Raw genomic sequence first — 23,748 nt, 5'->3', positions numbered from 1 at the left:
ACTACTCGGCCACTCCCTTTCTGTCATGTATTTGTGCTAAGACCAGGATAAACCATCGTAGCAATAGCATCACCCTGTGTGTCCTGCTCTTTTGCTTTTACTCTTGCTCACTTGATTCTGAAAGTATACTATTGTACCACAAGACAACATAGTCTAAAGCAGGGACAGATGAAGAATTTGTCTTCAAAATAATATGTAACCTATGCAAAGACCTGCTATCTCACAGAATGTAACATCATTAAGAGTCTAACATCTGTAAGAGTTCACAATAGCATTTTAAGAGCTCATGAAACGTTTATCCTTTATTGGAAAATGAACAATACAAAGAAATAGAAGAGAAAGAAGGGTCAATGGTTGGATTTGAACCATGGCCAGTTCAGGAATGGTACTGTAGCTAACTGAGCTTCACTGCTGCCCCAAATTCATCTTTTTAAACTGGAACATTTAGGAACTGTCTTCAGAATAAAATGGTGTTGTCTAGGTCATGAAGCTGTTAAATATTCCTTTACTCAAGGATTTATTACCAACAGTCCTGATCGAACACAGTGTGCATTTAGTTGCTTTAGTGTATCCCTATGTCAGCATTTATTTTTAAGGCTGCATTGTACTCTGTGTGCTCTGCCGGGCCATGGTGGACTGGTTGACCTCCGTGTTGTAGCCTCAGGCTGTATGTGTCACGGCTTCTGATGTCTTGTGCTTCACTTCCACTCATGCAGCTCTATTAAAATGCTCTAGAACCAGTATCGTGTATCGCCTGTATCACTTGCCATATCCGCTATGAGAAATTCAGGGTCCGTCCTCACTGTCTTGCCTGCTGACAATCATGGTAGAATTATTTGGCCAGTCGTTCGACCAAATAGAGACATGCACCTGTGAATTGGATGCTTAAAATCTGAGGTTTGCTGATTGGTTTGAAATGACACAGTCAATTATTAATTCAGTGTTAATCATGAACTTAACTATGTGGTTATCACTGACTGAAACTGGTTATCACTGACTGAAACATCAGTGACAAACGGAATAATATAATGTGTATTGTAAGCAAAGCAATGAGTATTATTCTGGTTTTGATCATATGTAGCAAAGGAGTATCAGCACGGGCTTATTCACAGCTGTGTGGCAGTTGACTAGTAACTTCCAATAATATTTGTGCTGGTGTACAGCGGCCATTATAACCTGACACTTCTCACTTTACTCTGCTGATACGCTCCTACCAGAAAAGTCTGCTGCACAGCTCCCCTCACCATTCCAATCTTATCAAAGAGCAGAGCCTATTCTGGCTGTATAACCATTTGCTACAAATAAAGAGAAACCTCCTTGTATAGATGATGATTCTACAGACTAACATCCAGGTTGCTGATCATCTTTTTGTAAAACCGTAATTTCTGGGCCGACTGTGTTAACTCAGCAGTTGAGTATGAATCCACTTTGATTTCTGGCTGCCTGGCCACTGTTGCATTTACCACTCTTTTGGATAATGGCTCCCTCATCTTATCACCAGTAATGGAAGATGAGAGCAACAACCGATAAAATGTATCCTGTGCATTACCAGTATTAAACTTTCCCTTTCATTTTAGGGTGTAGATCATCATTACATCAAATCTCATCATATTATTTATATTACGGACAAAGCACTGGGAACTCCAGTTGAGGATGCATCTGCAAAGCAAATCGAAGAGTATCCTAGTTCCTGTCAGAGTCCTGTCCGTCTAGCACATCTGAGTTTCTCAAAACCAGGATAGGCTTGTCCAGGTTTCCAAACCATATTTACATATTCAAACACAAAACCAGGATACTCCAAAATCTTGATAGTAACATACTAGCGTGCATGTAATGCATTTAACTGTGAAATTTCAAGATGTTAATGCATTAGTATCCACAGTAGCTGTGATATACTGTATTGTAAACTTAATGAAAACCAACACTGAGGCTCAGTAACTGGGGTCCTCTGGTAAATTCATTATACTCTATAACCAATCTGCACCAATCAATACTTGTTTAGAATTTAAACATGTAGTTATTATTCCTTGCATGTTACATCACAATAATACCATCTTGTGAACTGTGTGTACCATAGTGAATGGCATGTGTGAGGGCTAATTTTAGAGTGTCTTCTTGTATCCAGTGAGAGCTTATGTACTCCACTGTGAATTGCACTGGGGAAAGGACTTGATTGTGAGTGGAGGAGATTGTTGTCCTCATTACAGCAGTAAGCTGCTGCTTAGTTTTTCATTGATGTAATGGGACGTAAGAATGTGCAGAGTCCACGCCGGGCACCGATATGCTAATGCTAAAAGCACTGATGGAGCCTTTCTCACTGTCAGCAAGGCCCCTCAGCATTTGGAGCCATTCATTTTGCAGCAGGGAACTAGAAAGAGGGAGCGAGAGAGAGAGAGAGAGGCAGAGCTGACTGCCCCCTGGAGAAAACTGCACACACTGACAACCATTTGAAAGATGTCAACAAAGGCTTCTCCCTTTCCATCTACCTAAATGGTGAAGATAATGTAGACAGCCTGGCTGAAAATGCATTGAAACATCAGTGATGTCTCAGCAGCACAAAATGGGCATAAGGCTTCTTTTTTTTTTTTTTTTTGCTCAGCGGAAAAAAAAAACATTTATTAGATTTCTAAACAGCATATTGAGGGCCATTCTGTAATGCAGATGGGATATTGTGAAAGACTGATGCAGTTCTGTAATGTGTTTTCCTTTTTAATAACACGTAATGGGCTGTGATGACAAATTGTTGGAGCTGCTACATTTGAAAGCAGCAGAATGGCTTTTATTGTCACAAACAAATCTTATTTGGCTCCCATGTGTGCATGAGTCTCAGTTATGATGTCCCTGCTCTAGAAATGTACTTAGTCATTCACTTAGAAGATATCCTCTCTGAAGCTGCAGTGCATTCAAAGCACACAATGAATTGCTCATTACTGAACACTGTTGGTGTGAATTTTGGATAATTCACATGCCTTTGTAGATTTATCCTTTTCCTGGATGTGTGTTTCTGCCTCTTACTTAACCCCCCACCCCTCTCTTCATGTCTCCTCCAGGCTAGGGATGATATATTGAACGGATCCCACCCCGTCTCCTTTGATAAAGCCTGTGAGTTCGCAGGGATCCAGGCTCAGATCCAGTTCGGACCCCACGTGGAGCACAAACACAAGCCCGGATTCCTGGAGTAAGCTTTTTCCGTATCCAAAAGAAGCATTAACACCAACATTCACAATAACTCTGTACGGCGTGACATGCTTTCATATGTTCAGTTCACAGCTGTGCATATACAATAGTTATCTCCTGCTTCAACACAGGCTGTTACTTCAGGGATTTCCTCCAGTGGAAAGCTCAGGGGTGATGTCAGCTGTTACAACTGTTGTCTGATATGTAGGATGTAGGGCAAGAATGACCTCATATGTAGAGGTATGTTAATAGAAAAGGAAATGCCTGTAGCTCAAAAGGGTAACCGTGTAAAAATATAATTTATCTCCGTAGCCTGAAGGAGTTCCTACCTAAAGAGTACATCAAGCAGAGAGGGTCCGAGAAGAAAATATTCCAAGTATGTACATTACATTGCTCGAATGTTGCATTTAAAGAAAATCATGTGTTTGACATTGTGGGCGGCCCATGGGAATTATAGTAATTTGTTCTCTGTTGAGGCATAAAATGACAAAATAGAAAACATGTAGATCACATAACGGAACATAACCCATAACGTAGGTGAGGATCAGTCGAAGGAGGTGGAGATGTAACTGCTGTTGTTTGTCCAGGATCATAAAAACTGTGGAGAGATGACGGAGATCGAGGCAAAAGTGAAGTATGTGAAGCTCGCTAGGTCCCTGCAGACTTATGGAGTGTCCTTCTTCCTGGTGAAGGTAAGAGCTAAAACCATGCACCAGTAAAAAGGTACATTGGTGAAAGAGAGTGTTCCCAAATGTATTGCCTATATTGGATTCATAAGCACAGCAGCTAATACTGCATTTTCTGCCATTAAAGGATAATTACAACTTCATTTCTATTACTTATGGTATTAATGTACTCAACAACTTTATCGCATGAGATCTTGATCAATAAAAAGTAGTTGAGCAGTCAGATGATCATACAGGTTATAAACAAACTGCTGCTCTGAAGCTCCATGCACTGCGCTGTCAAACAAGTATGAAAGCTTGTTGAAAACACCAAAAAAAAAAACATTATCACAACAAATCAGAAGCTTCAGAGTGGAAGCGTGTGTGTTTTGCAGTTCGCCGGCACACTCATTGCTGTGAAATATGTGACAATAGCAATTCTGTTCTGTTCTGGTTTGGCGAACACAAAAGTGGAATGGAAGTGCAGCATGCGAATGGGAGGAAGTCACTCCAGCAGGTATTATAAAAGCTCTCTGACAGCAGCCCATTTGGTTACGAATTTGCGGGAAAGAGGGGGAAAAAGAGGAAGAGTGCAGTTGTCTGCTGGAGTCTTAATGGACGATGAATGGAATGTTTGGCCCCGTAGTTAAGGCAGACTGCAGCGTTCAGATTATCTTTGTGTGCGAGTGCATCTACATGTACGAGCACTGTCTGTGTTCGATGAGGAGATGTAGTGATGGAGGTTTCAAGACTCTGTTAAATAATTCACTCCAGCTGCACTCTCCTCTTGATGCTAGCAAAGGCAAAAGCACAGACCTGGCTTTGTTGAAGCTGAGTTTATTGTAACCCTCCATTTCTCATCTGTCAGTCTTTAATCACTGCAGGTTCTTGGTTGGCAAGCCCCCTTTTGCTGTAAACTTCACAGAAAGGAAATACCGTACATGGAAAGTCAATAACTCTGTATGTATGTGTGTGTGTGTGTGTGTGTTTGCTGCAGCCATGCATGTGGGTGTGTACAGAATAAAGCCTCCCATTCTATTGTGATCTTTTGCACAAACAGATTTTCCCCCCAACAATATTCAAGGTTGAACAATTTTAAATAATATAATACCGCAGCTACCCACTTCAGATTAGAAAATCAAACTTCCTGCTTGAATACAGCCTTGATGATAATGACGTTCAAGGTAGGTAACGTAAAACAATGGAGGTTTTTAATAAACCTTTGTACAAACATATCATGAGCACTGGGATAATGTTATCTGTCCTTGTGTTTAAGAGCCCTGAACGTAGAAGCTGTTCTACTTATTGGCCTTTGTGTGATTCTCACAGCTCTCCATTTTGACCCAGTGATAAAAAAAAAAAACAATAGCCCGGAGACATAAAATGTACGTATTTTGAACTCCCCCGTCTCTACAAACCGCTAATTTTTGTGTCGTCCTCTGCACCCCTGGAGGGAAGCCAAGTGTAGGCTCAGTCTCTGAAGTGAGCTGTAATAGATTTCAGTGGGCAGAGTGGAGGGCACTGGAGCTGGTCAGGCAGAGAGCTGGTGGAAGCACCATGCTGGTGTGCTGACAGTGACTAAAGCCTGTGGAGACCCTGTTCAATAAAGCAGCAGTTAAACAAGGCTGAACTCTGTTGGGTCAGTTCACAGCTGCCCTTCTCCTCCATTCGGGGCTTTAAGCCATGGGCACAGCGTGTGTATTACGGCAGCACCAGCAGAATGATTTTGCTTTCGTGCCTTGAATGAATCATCTGTGTAGGTGTTTAGCACCGACATAAATGTTGTCTGATGTTTTTCCTATCTGACAGGAAAAGATGAAGGGTAAAAATAAGCTGGTCCCGCGGCTGCTGGGGATAACCAAAGAGTCAGTGATGCGAGTGGAAGAGAAGACGAAGGATGTGGTGCAGGAGTGGCCTCTGACAACAGTCAAGAGATGGGCTGCCTCCCCCAAGAGCTTCACCCTGGTACTGTGTGACTCTCTGCACCAAGTCCTCAGCATTACTTAGAGAGTCAGCTGTTAAACACTCCTAATTCTATGCACATATTCAGTTATTCTGTGCATGGTGTGATTTACGCAGCTCTGTATCACATATTCAATCTATTCCCCAGTTTTCATTTTCCAGCACAAACAGCATCCTCACAATTGTCGAGACCTCAGACTCCAATATTGAATGTTTTCAGCATGCTAGCCATCTATTTCATCTGAGTTAACAATAGATGCCTGGGAAAGAATGTGCAGAAATTGGATGTATTATTTATCTGAAAGCTTTTTCAATTTTCTTTACCAGCTGCTGGCAACAGTACTGTCTGTTTTCCTCCCATATTGGAAAAGAGCACTCCATTTAAAGATTAATAGATTATGCAAATTTAAAAAAATACTCTTTAGGTGTATTTGCCAACATTGATTCAAACTAAAAGTATTCACCCTTGCTTTTCTGTCGATGGCTTTGAAAATCAAATTTTTAATCAGCACTTTGGAGAAATAAGATGCGCCATAGAACCCAGTCAGTTTTTTCTTTCCATTAAGAGTAGAAATAATGAAGGTGTTACCAAGTTTATTCAGATCCTCAACCTAGGAAGGCATTTTTTTATCTGTGCACAGACTGTAAGGCTCTTATTTGGTATAGAATGTTTTAGCAAAGCTAAATAGATTAAAATAGTTTGCACTGAATCTCTGCTGTCTTCAATGCATTACAAAGGATTTCGGAGAGTACCAGGAGAGTTACTACTCTGTCCAGACTACAGAGGGAGAGCAGATATCCCAACTTATCGCTGGATACATTGATATCATTCTCAAGAAGGCAAGTAATGAAAAATTTAATGTAAAAACTTAACATAGCACAAATTGACACAACATACATCCAATTCCCCATACATTCAGCCTACATTATTCACTGCTCTTCTTTCTACAGAAGCAGAGTAAGGATCGTTTTGGTCTTGAGGGAGATGAGGAGTCCACCATGCTGGAGGAATCGGTTTCCCCTAAGAAGTGAGTGGTACTCATGTATTTTCCACTGTATTGTCTGTGCACTGCTGCTGACCATTCTGATTCAAGGCACACAGTCTAGTTGTTCTTCATGAATCTGAACCTCATTTAACTGTTCATGTAATTACGTTTCTGCCTGCCCAGCATAGTATCCCCATGAGAGCTAATGTTAGAATTAAACACAAAAACAGCACCTTTGAATTTTAAAATAACACTACCACCGTTTTCGATATTCCAGAATACAATTTGTTAAATCGCTTCCTTGTTTCTGCAAACCTAAACACACAATCTGCCTCAGGGTAAAGCCACTAAATTATCATCTTATTTCACAAAAGGAAGCTCCATCATTTGGAAGTTAAGAAATCATGCAGGTAAAGATATCATCCTGTTGGAAGCTGTCGTCTTCAGTAATTTTTATCTCCCAGTTGGTTGCCGTCTCCCCTGATTTTCCCATGTAGCTTAGTAACTGATGGAAATTAAGGTAATGCTGATGGACCAGGGCTCTATCACACAGAGCTTGGAAAATGTGTTGTCACTGGAAATCCACATGGCTCTTGGTGAAACCAGTCTCTGGCAGAATGGGGCATCATATTCCTGCTGCTTATGGGCCAATTGACTCACGTTGTGGTTCTCAGCACAAAAACATAATTGCTGCCTCTCAAAACAAGCCATAATTAACCAATGGAGTCAGGAGCATCTGTTGAGCTGGGCAAGAAAACAGATATTTTCCCGTACAATATTTTTTCTGACAATGTGGGAACAGTTGTTAGCATGATAATTGTTTTAATTGTAACTTTGCATAATAATTGTTGCGTTGTCATCTGGAACAATTACCACAATTTAAAGATCCACTCACAAGAAACAGAGGAAAATAGTCAACTCTAGAACACCTCCATAAGTCTTGATGCAAAGCACAGTGCTACTGTATTGACACACAGACAATTATCTTAAAATAGGATAATTTATAATTGATTAGAGAGTTTTCATAAGGGTAGAAGAAAAGCACCATGAACATTACACAGTCACCAACCATGAATGAAATTGTTAATGCATTGTTTCATTTAGTTCGCTTACTGTATATTACTGATCTTTCCGCTACACACATGCTTTCATTTAGATCCTTACTTTTCCACATAACCGGAAGGTCATAGATTTGAATGCCTGTACATGCATCCTGTGCATGTATGTTGAATATACATACACAATGAAACAACTTCATGATTAATGTGTGTTTAATTATGAAATTCAACATCCACTTCCTATCTCTTTTTCTCCTGTATAAGGTCCACAATTTTGCAGCAGCAGTTCAATCGGGTGGGTCGTGTCGAGCACGGCTCAGTAGCACTTCCAGGTATAATTCGGTCTGGGTCTATTGGCGGCCCTGACACCTTTAATATGGGTACTATGCCCTCTGCCCAGCAGCAAATCACCACAGGGCAGATGCACAGAGGACACATGCCCCCACTGGTGAGTAAAAGCATTTTCACTTGCTAGCAAATATGGTGTCCTGGACAAATGTCGTTTTCCCCCGTGTCTCCATATTTTGATATGAAATCATAGCATCCAACCTTGGGCCAATCTGTGCAATTAAAAATGCTGTGTGTGAACCTGAAAAATTTAACCGGAGGGATGAGAAAAAGATGTAGCACCGTCGCTGTGCTCAATTCTCAATTTTTTAAATATAAGAACACAGTGTTGAGGTACATCATTCTCACATTTATTATGTAAATATGATCTTCAGCATTTGAAATATAGCTTGTGGTCCCAATGAACCACAATGAACCACACTGAACAATATGAATTGGGCTGTGAGTGAAATAGGGAATGAAGAGTTCCTCATACTCACACTCAAAGCCCATCTGTCTCCTGTGGTTTATAGACATTAGATTGCAAGACCGTTTGCAATCTAAGAGAGTTTCACAGTTTTGCGCCCACATACAATACATGTCATGTGCATATAGATTGCTTCTGTCATTTGCACACTGTGTCTCTGTTGTTGTTGTTGTTGTCAGAGTCTGGCCCAGCAGGCCCTGATGGGGACCATCAACAGCAGTATGCAGGCTGTGCAGCAGGCTCAGGCTGACCTGGGATATGTAGATAATCTGCCGCCACTGGGCCATGACTTGGTAAGTCTCCTTCCATTTTTGATATTTCAGCCTCTGGTTGTGTAAAGCATAGACAGATTAGATAGAGTTAAGCATTCTCATCACATCAAAGTCCATCATATCTCTCAAATATAATTACAGTAAGGAACTGACTGTAAATATGGCGGCTGTATTTAATGCTTGAGTGTTTCCAAAGCCGTAGGTGTTGTACAACCCTAGTCCTTTAATCCTGCATGAGAAAGTTTATATGAGCAGAAAATCACCCACTGTGATGAAAGCCAATAGCTCTCCTTTTCCTCCTCCATCGAAAGGCATCCAGGGTTTGGGTTCAGAACAAAGTGGATGAATCCAAACATGAAATCCACTCTCAGGTTGATGCCATCACCGCTGGAACAGCATCTGTGGTCAATCTCACTGCAGGTGAGTGCCCGGGGGAGTAATATGCTATCATTTTCAGTTTTCATTTATTTCAACACCAGAATTCCAGTTTATGAAGTCTGGACAAAGGAAACTGCCCTGTTATTAAAAATAGTGTTTATCTTTATATTATTGTAACCCCAAGGTGTGAATCAATAAAGATGTTTTCCAAGTCAGTGTTAAGCACACACTAATGATGATCCTTTAAACAAAGGTGTATTCCCCCAATAAATATTTCTACTGATAAATAAATCTTGAACTCCTGAAGCTCAACTTACTGGCAGCGTCTCTCTCTCTCTCTCCGCTCCACATGCTGCTTGGCACAATGCCAGTCAAGTTCCTGCCCGCCTTTTGCAGGGTTTTAATCTTACCTCGCCATCTGTTTGGTTGAACTTATACTCCCCCCCACGATCTAATACAAAGATTTTCTTCTTCGCGGCTACTTGCTCCATCAGCGTGCTCATCTCTGTGAAACCATTTCAAATAGATTCTAATTATGACACTGACACTGATGTATGTGTTACAGCACATGACACCGCAAACTGCCCCATGGATTAGCTAAATCAATGTGGCAGCAGCACAACAAATTAAGATGCACAGCAGGGTGTAGTTTGTAATGATGGCGATCCATCCTTCGCAGGTGAGCCCACAGAAACTGACTATACAGCGGTGGGCTGCGCCATCACCACCATCTCCTCCAACCTCACGGAAATGTCGAAGGGTGTCAAGCTGCTGGCGGCATTAATGGACGATGAGGTGGGCAGCGGACACAAACTCATGGGCGCTGCCAGGATGCTGGCAGGAGCTGTGTCCGATCTGCTCAGATCTGTTGAGCCTGCAGCCGCTGAGGTGAGACGCCCACTGATCACTGTACTGACCTGGACTTCATCCTCCACTGTAATCCCGGTAGCCACAAAGCCACATACAGTGTTGAACTGCATGCTTTTTCTTTTTTATCAGTGTCCCAGTGAAGATGATAGAGTTTTTTCTGGGATGATTTTTGATCCAGAAGTCTGTTTTAGATAATTCACGGATGTCTGTGTGAGATTAGGCCAAGCCAGTGTAATGAATGTGGTGATGTCATCCCCGTACAGCCCAGACAGACGGTGCTGACTGCAGCAGGAAGCATCGGACAGGCCAGCGGGGACCTGCTCCGTCACATGGGGGAGGGAGAGACCGATGAGAAGTTCCAGGTTGGACGTCGCCCACACACTGTTTCTATGACACTGCCGGCCAAACAGGAAGACACACACATATTCTCAGGCCCCCCTTAAAAATGTCAATACATACTGAAGAAATCACGTCAGGCTTTATTATTAGACTGTTACTATGTGGATTTAAGAACAAAGTGTCAGAGGGAGAGCTTTTAGTAGTACAATGTCTCACACATCCATGAACACAAGCTTATGGCCTTATCTATCTGCCTCATTTACCTTCCACATACACATCTTTTAGTTCTCCCAGCTTTGATACAACACTCTTCAGTGTGATGCATGATGGCTCATATATCATCTAAAATTCATAATCGCTATCTGCCTCTTGCTTGAGGTGTTTTACTGTTACACTATTCTTGTTCTTTGCGCATTAGATGTCCAGTAGTCACACTAAATCAACTCAACAACATGAGTTAAAAACATTTACTTTCCTGGTCCCGTCAGTCACATGTGTGCAGCTGTGCTGTCTTTCAGTGAAGGACATTGATTAATATGTTGCAGGACACCCTGATGAATCTGGCCAAAGCAGTGGCCAATGCAGCTGCTATGTTAGTCCTGAAGGCCAAGAACGTGGCCCAGGTGGCCGAGGACACCATATTGCAGAACCGGGTGATCGCAGCTGCCACTCAGTGTGCCCTGTCCACCTCCCAGCTGGTAGCCTGCACCAAGGTACTAATCTAAAACTTGTTCATCTCAGTGGCCAAGTAGGTAAAGGACATACCAACAGGCAGGAAATCATGTATCATTGGAAATGTGTACTTTTTTAAATAAAAAAAACAGGTCTTTGTGTCAAATCGAAACAAAATAAGTGACATTTTCATCAGAAACTAATGAATACCAGTTGTTTCATTTTAAAGGCCTTGGTTAGATGAAACAAGAACTACCATAGATAAAGTCTAACGTCATATTAGTCTTGTAAATTGTAACTCTTGTAATTCATCTGCCAACGTCTGTGTGTGGTGCAGGTGGTAAGCCCCACCATCAGCTCCCCAGTGTGTCAGGAGCAGCTTGTCGAGGCTGGGAAGCTGGTGGACCGCTCTGTGGAAACCTGCGTCAAGGCTTGCCGCTCGGCCAGCGACGACGGCGAGTTGCTGAAGCAAGTCGGGGCAGCAGCCGGTGTGGTGAGCCAGGCCCTCAGTGACCTGCTGCAGCACGTCCGCCACTACGCCAGCTGCGGAGAGCCCATCGGACGTTACGACCAGGCCACCGACACGATCATGAACGTGACAGAAAACATTTTCACTTCTATGGGTGATGCGGGTGAGTAGAAAAAGTACTCAAGGCTAGATAATGTTGTGAGTAAAATCCATTAAGAAATTATTTCAGTTAAAGTTGTTTGGTGTCTCTTCTGTTTATTCAAATGTTTATTATTATTATTATTATTTTACATTTAACAGGTACTAAACAGTAAAAAATCCGGTGATCTTTAATGAATACCTGCTTTCACTCGTTCTCATGTGTTTTGACTCCCTAAGAGCCTTAAGATATTGTCCATATTTGTGTCCATGTTAAGTGATCTAAGAAATCCTGTTGAAACATTTTCAAGGCTCTGGCTCTTTGCTATGGTTCGAGCCATGAGGCTGAAGAATTTCCAAGCCTGGCCAATTCTGAAGGGGTTGTAGGAAACATGTCATCCAAAACCACTACAGAGCTCTCAATCTGGTCTCAATCAGCATCAGGGAGGCTTTGAAACTTAAAAGGAAACACATGACCTGGGCATTTTTGGAAGTACAAACTTTTTACCTTCTATAAATCAAGAAGAAGAAAAAAGATTTGTAGCAATAGATCAGCATTCAGTGAGTGTGCTGGTTTATTCCCGAGGGCAGTGGATGTAGGTTGTAGAGCACCTGGATGTCTTGTCTTTCATAGACTTCTCTGGGTGAGTTATTTCGAGCTGATGTGGGTGTTTGGGAAACACAGCTTTTTATAGCAGGTGTGTGGGGAGATGTTGCATATATTCCAAAGACTTTCATTTGTGTGAAAGAGGATGACTCACTGGAAACCTTCAGCGATGAAAGTTCATGAAGGTGAAAACAATGATGTGACTCAGCAAGACCAGGACACTTACAGAAAATGCACAAGGGTTATTATATTAGGTGATGTGATGATATTCATTTGTCAACGGTTCATTCTGTGACATTCTGTCACACTGTTTCTACTGAAATAATTATGCCTTTAATATCTCTGGCTGTATTTGGCCACTGTGGACAATGTTGCAATGTTGCAATCAGTGAACAGAACTGCTTTAACTGGATGTATGGGATGTACTAGAGTTTTGCATCAATTGTTTTTTTTAGGTATTTAAGTCACAGCATTAGGCAAAAATATCAGTAATATTTCCATTGGTTATTTCATCTCTACCATCTCAACTGAACATCTCGAAAATGTAATATTTCACACGCCTTTGATGCACGTGTGCAGTGGTGGGATGTAACTAACTTACTCAAATGCTGCACTTAAGTACAATTTTAAGGAACTTGTACATCACTTGAGTATTTTCATTTTTTCTACTCCACCATATTTCATAGAGAAACGTTGTACTTTTTACTCCACTGCATGTTGTAGATACTGGTTACTTTGCATATTCTGTAGATCATTTTTCATACATAATTTTAAGCTGCAATTTAAGTTTTATTTTGTTTTAAGATCTAGTTGGAATATTTCAACTAATTTCAAAATGTTCTAAAAATCAAATTTGTCATAATACTAGTGCCGGGACCTGCCGTAATTTGTTTGTTTAGATAGATTTCTTAAGAAATGTATTTAAACATTTAACAAGTTGAAATATTCAGTCTGCGCCGCAAAATACGTTTTTTTAGGATTCAGTTAAAGACAGAGATGTCTTTATAAATGTGGAGGTTTTTGCTGATTAAACTACCCATTAAACTACCCAGTACTTGAAATCACCTCGACCAGTCACAACAAAGATGATGCTCACATGTTGATGCATGACTGATAATAACCCTATAAAGTACTGTATATGACCCTATTAAAACAAACCACCCGGCATAACTTTTATTTTTAACACTTTAAATCAAGTACATTTGGCTGTTAATACTTCCATACTTGCAGTACTAGATTTTGGATTGTATAATATAGCATATTTTTACATTGATGTAGTCTGTGCTGTGAGGTGCTATTGGCAGTTAAAATATAAACGTGTTAGGGGGCAGTCACACTAATACATTATTGACCTGACACAAATTTGACGCGTTGCTGTTTGTCTCGGTTTGTATGGGCATTCCTTCATTATACTGTAAGAAGCACATCCTCGATTCGGACGGCTAAATGGATGATGACAACTCGGAAACGTAACCATCACTTTCATAAATGTCTGGCTGTCAAAATGGAGACAGATCTGCAACAATCTGCATAACAAACAGGCAGTCCTCTTTGAAAAACGAAAACAAATGTAAATGGACAGGGGCGCCAAATCAGCTTTGCAGCACAAACTGAATTTCAGCTGTTACACAGGCTTGTCTTTGTGCTGCTATCCTAGTTGATAATCTTGATGTATGTGCGGGGCCTTTATGTACTGACATACTGCACGTCTGCATGTGTGAACAGGTGAGATGGTGCGTCAGGCCAGGGTGTTAGCCCAGGCCACCTCTGACTTGGTCAATGCCATGAGATCTGATGCAGAGGCAGAAGTTGATGTTGACAACTCCAAGAAACTGCTGGCTGCAGCCAAACTGCTGGCTGATGCCACAGCTCGGATGGTGGAGGCTGCTAAAGTAAGAGGTTTACTCTCACAATGCAATGCAATAAATATGATTGATTATTTGCTTAAGCATGTAACTAGTAATGTAATTTAATAAAATACTTCAACTTAATAACCTGATCTAATTGATCTCTGTCATTATTACATATTTATCCCCTGTAGTTTAATTAGTCCTTTACTCCAAATTAATAGTCACATTTCTCATGAGTTTAACCCCATGGCAAACAATCAGTTTAATCCACGGCTGTTGATATTGTGTATTTTATTCCGTTTTTCTCTTCTTCTATCAGCACTGCCACGACGTTCTTGCATGTCTAATGTCATGTTGGGCACAACATGAACTGAATTACTTTCATTAGATAGAATACACACTTTGGCATTACTGTATGCACTAGTTACCGGCATCATTTCACAGTTGAAATAAAAGGGTGCAGCACCAATGGCTCTTAATAAGCCCCTGGCACTGTCGAGCAGGATATTATCAGTGTGAAATACCCAGGCAAGTGAAACGCTACTTATGGTTCATTAGATTTTTTTGATCTGTGACACATTAATCACCACATCACTGCCATTATCAAAGAGGAAGTGGGAATCTGGCACTGACGGTTTCCTTGGTAACTGTCAGGAAGCAGACAGACTAAATGCCTCTTTGCATCTATTTTACAACGTGTATATCCAGAGTTGTTAAACTGTCATTGCTGAGGTTGGATAGCTATTGTTATATACTGTATGTATGTGTCATGGTCCTATGTTGATGTGTGTGTGTGTGTGTGTTTATGTGCTCCCAGGGGGCGGCGGCCTACCCAGAGAATGAGGACCAGCAGCAGAGGCTCAGAGAGGCAGCTGAGGGGCTTCGTGTAGCCACTAATGCTGCAGCTCAGAACGCCATAAAGAAAAAACTGGTCAACAGGCTGGAGGTCAGTCATAGGAGTCAAGATGTTCTCATCTCTGTGTTGTTTGACCTTGATCAAAACACAGCTCTCCTCCTTGTCTCTCCTTCCCAGCAAAGATGTCATGCAAACACAACTCCTTCCCACTTTTTGTCATGCCTGTACTATAAACATAGTAGAAATAAATGGAGAGTTGAGACATTCGGCTAAAGGAAATATTCCAGAATGTGAATAATGAAATGCCTCAGCAGTCATTTGGACAAATACAGCCCATTTAGCCCGTGTTCTTTCTCTTTTCCTGTAGCAGTGAGCTATAAATCCCATTTGTGCTGTGAATGAACTATCTGAGTGTAAAGATCTGTGTTTAGCCCTTGGTATCAGTATGCCCCTAATGACTAGCATCTCTCTGCTCCAGAGCACCCAATGTTCAATTTCCAAGGCACATAAACTATGCATTACCCAGGGCTGGGATCAGCCTGCTATCAGACATATATATCTCAGTCGGTTTTCTTGCATCAGATGGTCACAGAAATGGTGCTAATGGTCGCCTCCATCAAGCAAACGTGTGAGGACCAAAGTGTCATGAATCTGCAAGTGTGCATGTAACAATTATCACAGTCACATTTAGGCCCCTTAAGACCCCCTAATCGAGAATTAAAATGAATATATATACGCTACACCATATTAAGAAAATGTGACGCCTACCTACCATGTCAATTCTACATGCATCTTGATTTTTTCTCTCAGTATAATGACATCATGTATTCTGGCTTTCTTTTTTCATCCTCGCCTTCTCATCCACTGAACAAGAAATGTCTTCTCCCTCTGTTTTCAATCTTGTCATCACTTCAAAGCTAGTCTTGTGTCAATGAGTTAATGTGAGCTAAGCAGTATATTTATAGCGCTTTAGTTTTGGAAACATAGCAAAGGGAAAGCAATGCTGATCATCTCATGAAATACAGATTGAGCAGTGCAATCCCACCCATTTTCCTCTTCTTACAAACCCCCCCTCTTAGTTTGATAAGAACAACTCTGTCTGAGTACAGGACGTGACAGGATAATACTGCACAGAGTGAATGTTACTCTTAGCCAGGCACCACTCTCTTACTTGAGCCTAAATGATTTCCATTTGTATCTCCTGAACAGATAGCTGCTAAGCAGGCAGCGGCGGCTGCTACTCAGACCATCGCAGCTGCCCAAAATGCTGCTGCTTCCAACAAAAATACGGTCTCACACCAGCACCTAGTACACAGCTGCAAGGTATAACCATGTACTCTTTGTACTGATGTGTTAAAAAATAATGTACTGGAAAACTCAGTCCTTACATGCATGCTTTGGTAGTCTTGGTAGCACTTTTCTCTTTCACTTATGATGATGTGGATATGAAGCGTACATTAACGGTATGTTTAAATGCAGGCAGTAGCAGATAGCATTCCCCAGCTGGTGCAGGGGATGAGGAGCAGCCAGGCCCAGCCCGAGGAGCTTGGTGCCCAGCTTGCCCTCATCATGGCCAGCCAGAGCTTCTTACAGGTGAGACCATCCACCACGACACAGTCCGTAACTATCAAACTCCCTGTCGTCAGATACACACAGAAACTGCTTCTTTAGTGCTTATGAATTTGTTGTTGTTTGTTTTTCTGTCACCATCTCTCAGCCTGGAAGTAAGATGGTGACGTCTGCAAAGTCAGCAGTTCCGACGGTGGCTGACCAGGCTGCTGCTATGCAACTGGGCCAGTGTGCCAAGAACTTGGCTACCTGCCTGGCCGAGCTCAGGACCGCCACCCAGAAGGTATCAATACGATAGCAGGATTCATCTCATTGATGCAGGAAATGTGTTGATATCTCATGTGAGATGTTGTTTGTTGTAAGGCTACACATAGTTAAGCCCGGTTCTTCAATCTCATTTAGAGATACAAAGCACAGCAGTCTGCATAATGGACGGGTGCATGTGAGTAACATTTATGTGGGTGTGTGTGTGTTGTTTGAAGGCCCATGAAGCCTGTGGTCCTCTGGAGATCGATTCAGCCCTCAAAACTGTACAGACACTCAAGAGTGAGCTTCAGGATGCCAAGATGTCTGTCATTGATGCCCAACTCAAGCCTCTTCCTGGGGAAACGGTCAGTACATAGCAACATCTACTGTGAAGTTCAATTGAAACTTTAGATATCTACCTGCAGAAATACTAACATGATGAAGAGATCACAACTATGAATCAAATGGTTTATTTGTGTGTTCTGTTGCTCACACAGCTGGAGAAGTGTGCTCAGGATTTAGGGAGTACATCTAAGGCTGTAGGCTCCTCCATGGCCCAGTTGCTGACATGTGCTGCACAGGGCAATGAACATTATACAGGTAAGAAAATTGTATTCTACACAAAGAGGAGGTCTCAGAAGCTCAAGTAGGCGTTTAATTAAATTACTAAATTACTTAGAAACAATAAGGATTGCTGATTGTAATTTTTATTGAAACAAGCGCAAAAATAGCAATAGCTGCGGCGACATGCACGCATGCATCCACACGTTCATGCATTCACACAAACACAACCTCACAAACAGCCGACAGAGCGAGCGATCACACATTTCATTACAAGTAAACTCAATATGCTTTAGACAAAATATAAAAATATATACTTAAACATGAGAACACAGGCAACATAAATATAAGAATATGAGCATGAGTAAAATGCAGAAACTTAATCAATGAAGCATACACCTAACGTACATTAAACATACCACACAGCAACACTATCAAATAGAAACAATTTGAGCCCTATCACATAGCACACATGTAATCAACTGTATAAGAAACAAGTGTTACCATGCTAGCGCACACACACACACACACACACAGTAATTAACCATAAGCCTGGGAGAATAGGAAGGTTTTGAGTTTGCTCTTGAATGTGGACACAGTTGTGATGGACATCAAGTCAGCAGGCAGACCACAGTAACTGAAGGCACCCTCACGGGACCTGGATCTAAAGCTGGGTACAGCTTGAAGACCTCCTCCTGATGACCTAAGAGGCTTGATCGGGTTATAAGCAAGGCAGAAAATGTACCGAGGATCCAAACCATTAAGTGCTTTACAGACTATTAGCAGGATTTTTGAAGGTGATTCTGTGTTTTACCGGGAGCCAATGAAGTGATTTCAGGACGAGCAATGTGTTCAAATGTTCGTGCATGTGTAAGGACTCTGGCTGCTGCATTATGACTCCTTTATTTGTGCTATCACTATTGCCTTAAACTACACCCTTTGAATGCGGTGTAGCTTGGCTGTTTTGCCGTCAATTCTGACTCAATTGAGGATCTCAGGGGAGAAGAGATGAAGACAGATAGAGAATAGCAGTTCTAACAATGAATGCTCCCAGGCAGCACTTCATGCTGTGGCCCAGGGTGCTGCTCGCTACTCATTAATCTTATTTTCACTAGATTTAACATTCCATCAGCAAATGGCTGCACTTGGCCGGTTAATGCAATTTGATGCAATTTGCTGCTTTTCGTCTCAGCTCTATGTATAATAAGTTAAGGGCACCTCCCATGCGGGGGCCATATTTAATATATTAACTCATTTATTTAAACAATGAGGGCATTTCAGTATCACAGTTTGTTCTCAGTGTGGCATGGCTAGCCGTTGCCAGCTGATTTGCACAATGCTATTACAATTAGAGTAAAGATAGGAAATACACGCATCTCTCGGTCTGTATTGCTTAAATTGGTCTGCTGCAAAGTAAAACTAATGAGATTGAAATGAATGTGTTAAGTAAAACGTCAGTTTCAGTTTCTACAGAAACATGAGTGCTTACTCTCACTACATAACAATGTTCAACACGGGAATGTGAACAATATATTTATTCTATATCTGTCAAATATTACACCTGCGTAACATCTATAGTTACCACAGTAGAAGTCTGTGATGCACATGAAACAGTCAGACTGTGTCTTCACTATCTTGGATTCACTGTTACTGCTATGGTTTGCTTTGGTTTGCTTCATGATATTCTCTCTATCTTTGTCTCTTTTTATTGTCATTTCAACGTGTGGTTGGTTGTTTGCAGGTGTGGCTGCCAGAGAAACAGCACAGGCTTTAAGGACATTGGCTCAGGCAGCCAGAGGAGTGGCAGCCAGCACCAAGGAGCCTCAGGCTGCAGCTGCAATGCTGGACTCAGCCCAGTTTGTCATGGAGGGCTCGGCTATGCTGATCCATGAAGCCCATCAGGCCCTGGTTCATCCAGGAGATGCTGAGAGTCAGCAGAGACTGGCACAGGTAGCATAGCTCCCAGTAATATATACCCCAGAGGCAGTAATACTCATGTAGCGATCACATTGTTCCTCTCAGGCCCCTCTCTCTCTCTCTCTCTCTCTCTCTCTCTCTCTCTCTCTCTCTCTCTCTCTCTCTCTCTCTCTCTCTCTCTCTCTCTCTCTCTCTCTCTCTCTCTCTCTCTCTCTCTCTCTCTCTCTCTCTCTCTCTCTCTCTCTCTCTCTCTCTCCTCTCCTCTCCTGATTTGTAAACATTTCTTCTTTCCATAACAATCATCCCCTCTAAGCGTTGCTATTTTCTCTCTGCTCTGCCTCTCGCCTGGTATTCCTCTCTCAGGAGTGCCAGTGTAAAACTGCTCATTCTCCTGCAGTCCTTCAGGGGATAAACATATTGTTTGGCATATATCTGTGACAGCAGCATAAATTAGTGGCACGGATTACTGTGCACCGCTGTGAGCCCAATTTGCATTTGAGATGTTTTTCCCCTTATAGCTTTGCTCTGGGACTTTGTGTTGTGTAGCGCATTGTTAGAATGACTAATGGCAATGCATTGACAGAGCGTTGTGCTGTGTTTCAGGTGGCCAAAGCAGTGTCGCACTCCCTGAATAATTGTGTGAATTGCCTGCCAGGCCAGAAGGATGTTGACATGGCCCTCAGGAGCATCGGAGAGGCCAGCAAGAAGCTGCTGGTGGACATTGTGAGCCCTACCCAGGCTTTTATTTGGGAATTTCTTGACATTTAGTGTATTTGTTTTGATACTCTGTTTTCTACAGTATGCCCTAATTGAGGTGTGTCTTGTCTTTGAAGCTCCCTCCCTGCAGTAAGACATTCCAGGAGGCCCAGACTGATCTGAACCACACAGCAGCTGAACTCAACCACTCTGCAGGCGAGGTCGTCCACTCCTCTCGTGGAACGAGCAGCCAGCTGGCTGCGGCCTCAGGGAAGTTCAGCCAAGACTTTGATGAGTTCCTGGATGCTGGCATTGAGATGGCAGGACACACCCAAGTAGGTTTCATGATCGTACAACCCTTCCACACTCCATTGAAACAGTTCAATGGTAATCCACTGCCCACCAGTATTTTATACATGGCGAGGAGCATTCAAACCTTTAGATGGACAAACGTGAAAGTCCTAAATGCTGGCCAACCTCATATTTTTGTCACTTTATTATCTAAGCTATGTAATTTGTTAATTAGACCTTTTAATCTAAATCACTTAGGCACATGATTGTCCCCAAGTGCTCCAACACAGTCAGATGTAATGAGATCTTGTGATGTTCTGGTTATTTTGCTCATTAATTTGGAAAGATCATTTGGGATTGGAGTTGATGCAGCATGACACCCGAGCTTTAATCAGGCTCACAGAGGCCTGCTGAGTTAGGGAAGTGGATATAGGTTAAATACACATTAAGTACGTTCTTTATACTTTATCACTTGACAGCTGTTGCCAATACAGTAAATACTGTGTATTTGTTTTAACTATATTTAATACAGCTCTTAATCCATCTTAATCATCTGTATTTTTCTTTTTCCTTGGCTGTGCAGAGCCAGGATGACCAGATCCAAGTCATTGGTAATCTGAAGAACATCTCTATGGCGTCCAGTAAGCTGCTGCTGGCTGCCAAGTCTCTGTCTGTGGATCCAGGTGCAGCCAATGCTAAGAATCTTCTAGCTGTGGCAGCAAGGTGCGATGAGATGCAGTTACCACCAGATATGTATCAGATATTCTCTTTATTTGTTTCTAATGAATATCATACAGTGTTTGCTTGTAAACTGAACCATTTGGTCCTAAATATGAATCCTGGTCCAGATTTGAGCCTGTAGAAAGTTATGAAAAATTCTGATTTTATACTTAAATGTCACAATATGTCTCCCTGCTGCATCTATATGCCACTCCTAAGCTGTGTCTGTTCAGCATTGCTAGAGGGAGTATGTATCCTCCCCCTAGTGAGGAGCCAGGCAGCAGGTCCCTCAGGGCTTTGGGCCCGACTGACTTCTCTCTGTCTAATTAGGAAGATGGAAGCCTTGGCTGGGGCCTGTCTGTGCTCAGCAAGGCTGAACACAAACTCAAGACAATCTCGGCACTCTTGTGCGCGGTGTTAGCCTATCGCAGTGAGAGGCCAGCAGTGCCATGCTTGAACAGGGGAGCTAAAAGCATGTGTGAGTGAGTGTGAGTGAAGCCAGGCTGTGCGTGCATGCAGAGGACACATGTGATGGCTAAAAAGCCTGTGTGGCTGCCTGTGTGTTTCAGGGCAGTGACAGAGAGTATTAACCAGCTGATCACGCTCTGTACCCAGCAAGCAGCAGGACAAAAGGAGTGTGACAACGCCTTGAGGGAGTTGGAGGTAGCCGTTCTCACATACACTGTACCACACACAGACCTCCTTCTCTTTAGGCCTGTTTTCTGTTGCCTGTACATGCCTGTATGTTTTTAATCAAGGAAACTAGGTGCATTTGTTCACCTTTGCCTTCCATCTATTTTGCATTTGATTACTCCCATATAGCCAGAACTACAGTAACTGCATTAGCCACACTGGTTGAACAACAGCTTTTTGCATACTGAAGCTTACATTCACTTATACTCAGGTAACTGAGAAAGACAATAAGGCTGTGCATATTAAAGGCTTGATTACTAAAGACGTGTATTCTAATCAGCTTGATTTACATTTATAGTGTTTCCTTTTTCAAATCTAAATTAAGTGGCTGATAAAAGTGTAAAATCATAGCAGGAATGTTCAGTGGTGTGTCCATCGTAGTTTAAATTATTATCATCTCTGTCTGTGTACAGGCTGTGAGAGGGCTCCTAGATAATCCCAACGAGCCTGTCAACGAACTCTCCTACTTTGACTGCATCGAGAGCGTCATGGAGAACTCAAAGGTACAGGCTTTCAAAATAATTGCATGAACTATATACTTTAACTGTCAGAGACATTTTACGTAGTAGGCAGCTGAAGATCTCATGTGTACACGTTTTCTCCATTTCCACATGCCTCAGGTCCTTGGAGAGTCCATGGCAGGTATTTCTCAGCACTGTAAGACAGGTGATGTGGTAGCCTTCGGGGAGAGCGTGGGCGTGGCGTCCAAAGCTCTGTGTGGGCTGACGGAGGCGGCGGGACAGGTGAGACCACGGCACGGTACTCACTCTGAGTTACCATACTTATCATGCTGCTTTCATCTCGGCTTTCTGCTCTGATGGACACTTTTTTCTGCTATGTTTTTTTAATATATGCTCAGAATTAATCACGTTACATTTCAATTAGGAAAAACAAATTGTTGAGCATTTTTTAAAAGTTGATACAGCCCTCTAAACAATACATGAAAAGAAATTCAAACATTTTGAAAAGGTGGAAACCATTCACCTTAGCAGGACACTTTTCATAAGAAACTTAAGGCATTAGAACTAGGTTTCATTGGAGGTTTTACCGACTCGTACCCCTAAAGCTGTACAATAACATCCTCACTTCCATGCAACATTCAGTTGCCTTGTCAAGGGCACAAGAGCAGATATTTTGTTCTCTCTGCTTATCTACTCCCCTGTTATGCACCATGTATACAGTATAAATCTATATACTGTATGTATCTATTCATGTGCTTATGTATGTATCTCAGAGAACGTGGACTGCATGTGGGGGGTGTTAGCTTGTCTGTGACAACAAATGGGATCTTGGAGGACAATAAACACCCTGTCTAGTGGCGAACTGATACATTAATATGACTCTGTTTTTCCTTTTCTGCCATGTAGGCCTCTTACCTTGTAGGTGTGTCCGATCCCAATAGTCAGTCAGGCCACGAGGGGCTGGTGGATCCCATCCAGTTTGCACGGGCCCACCAGGCTATACAGATGGCTTGTCAGAACTTGGTGGACCCAGCCAGTAGTCCCTCACAGGTAAGGAAGTCCATGCAGGCCTTGAAAACATTGCAGGGCCATTCCCTGGCATACAGGGACTGCACTAGGGACAGTACTGTATATAGATCTCTGGTGACTTGAATTAAATGGCTCATTCAGTTTATAAACCTTAAAATCGACCTGAATGTTGTTAATAATTCACCTTACACACTTCACCTCACTCTGCTTCCTATTTGTTGGTGTTTCTTTGTTTCTCAGGTCTTGTCTGCAGCAACAATTGTAGCCAAGCACACCTCAGCCCTCTGTAACGCCTGCCGCCTGGCTTCTTCTAAAACTTCCAACCCTGTGGCTAGGAGGCAGTTTGTCCAGTCAGCCAAAGAGGTGGCCAACACCACAGCCAACCTTGTCAAAACCATCAAGGTCAACTCCCCATCTGATCAAAACGTTGAGTGTAAATTTGGTACAGAATT

The 23,748-nt window shown here is 42.2% G+C and overlaps 1 protein-coding gene across 1 annotated transcript in view; it reads left to right on the top strand.

Moving 5' to 3' along the window:
- Positions 1-23,748, top strand: part of tln2b (talin 2b) — a 46,553-nt gene that overhangs the window by 5,685 nt on the left and 17,120 nt on the right. The window contains exons 6-34 of the mRNA XM_070908190.1: positions 3,051-3,178; positions 3,490-3,553; positions 3,765-3,869; positions 5,652-5,807; positions 6,543-6,644; positions 6,756-6,832; positions 8,113-8,296; positions 8,842-8,955; positions 9,246-9,354; positions 9,992-10,200; positions 10,446-10,544; positions 11,067-11,234; positions 11,531-11,825; positions 14,133-14,299; positions 15,075-15,203; positions 16,323-16,436; positions 16,593-16,706; positions 16,831-16,965; positions 17,165-17,293; positions 17,426-17,528; positions 19,231-19,439; positions 20,010-20,129; positions 20,240-20,437; positions 20,977-21,116; positions 21,683-21,776; positions 22,220-22,309; positions 22,427-22,549; positions 23,174-23,317; positions 23,537-23,698. Coding sequence (XP_070764291.1) covers positions 3,051-3,178; positions 3,490-3,553; positions 3,765-3,869; positions 5,652-5,807; positions 6,543-6,644; positions 6,756-6,832; positions 8,113-8,296; positions 8,842-8,955; positions 9,246-9,354; positions 9,992-10,200; positions 10,446-10,544; positions 11,067-11,234; positions 11,531-11,825; positions 14,133-14,299; positions 15,075-15,203; positions 16,323-16,436; positions 16,593-16,706; positions 16,831-16,965; positions 17,165-17,293; positions 17,426-17,528; positions 19,231-19,439; positions 20,010-20,129; positions 20,240-20,437; positions 20,977-21,116; positions 21,683-21,776; positions 22,220-22,309; positions 22,427-22,549; positions 23,174-23,317; positions 23,537-23,698 — 3,981 coding nt within the window. The remainder of the gene's footprint in view (positions 1-3,050; positions 3,179-3,489; positions 3,554-3,764; positions 3,870-5,651; positions 5,808-6,542; positions 6,645-6,755; positions 6,833-8,112; positions 8,297-8,841; positions 8,956-9,245; positions 9,355-9,991; positions 10,201-10,445; positions 10,545-11,066; positions 11,235-11,530; positions 11,826-14,132; positions 14,300-15,074; positions 15,204-16,322; positions 16,437-16,592; positions 16,707-16,830; positions 16,966-17,164; positions 17,294-17,425; positions 17,529-19,230; positions 19,440-20,009; positions 20,130-20,239; positions 20,438-20,976; positions 21,117-21,682; positions 21,777-22,219; positions 22,310-22,426; positions 22,550-23,173; positions 23,318-23,536; positions 23,699-23,748) is intronic.

The sequence above is a fragment of the Enoplosus armatus genome, chromosome 6 (genome assembly GCF_043641665.1).
Source record: "Enoplosus armatus isolate fEnoArm2 chromosome 6, fEnoArm2.hap1, whole genome shotgun sequence".
Classification (NCBI taxonomy): Eukaryota; Metazoa; Chordata; class Actinopteri; order Centrarchiformes; family Enoplosidae; genus Enoplosus; species Enoplosus armatus.
Note: the sequence above shows the minus strand (reverse complement) of the source record. Positions and strands in the feature narration are given on the sequence as shown.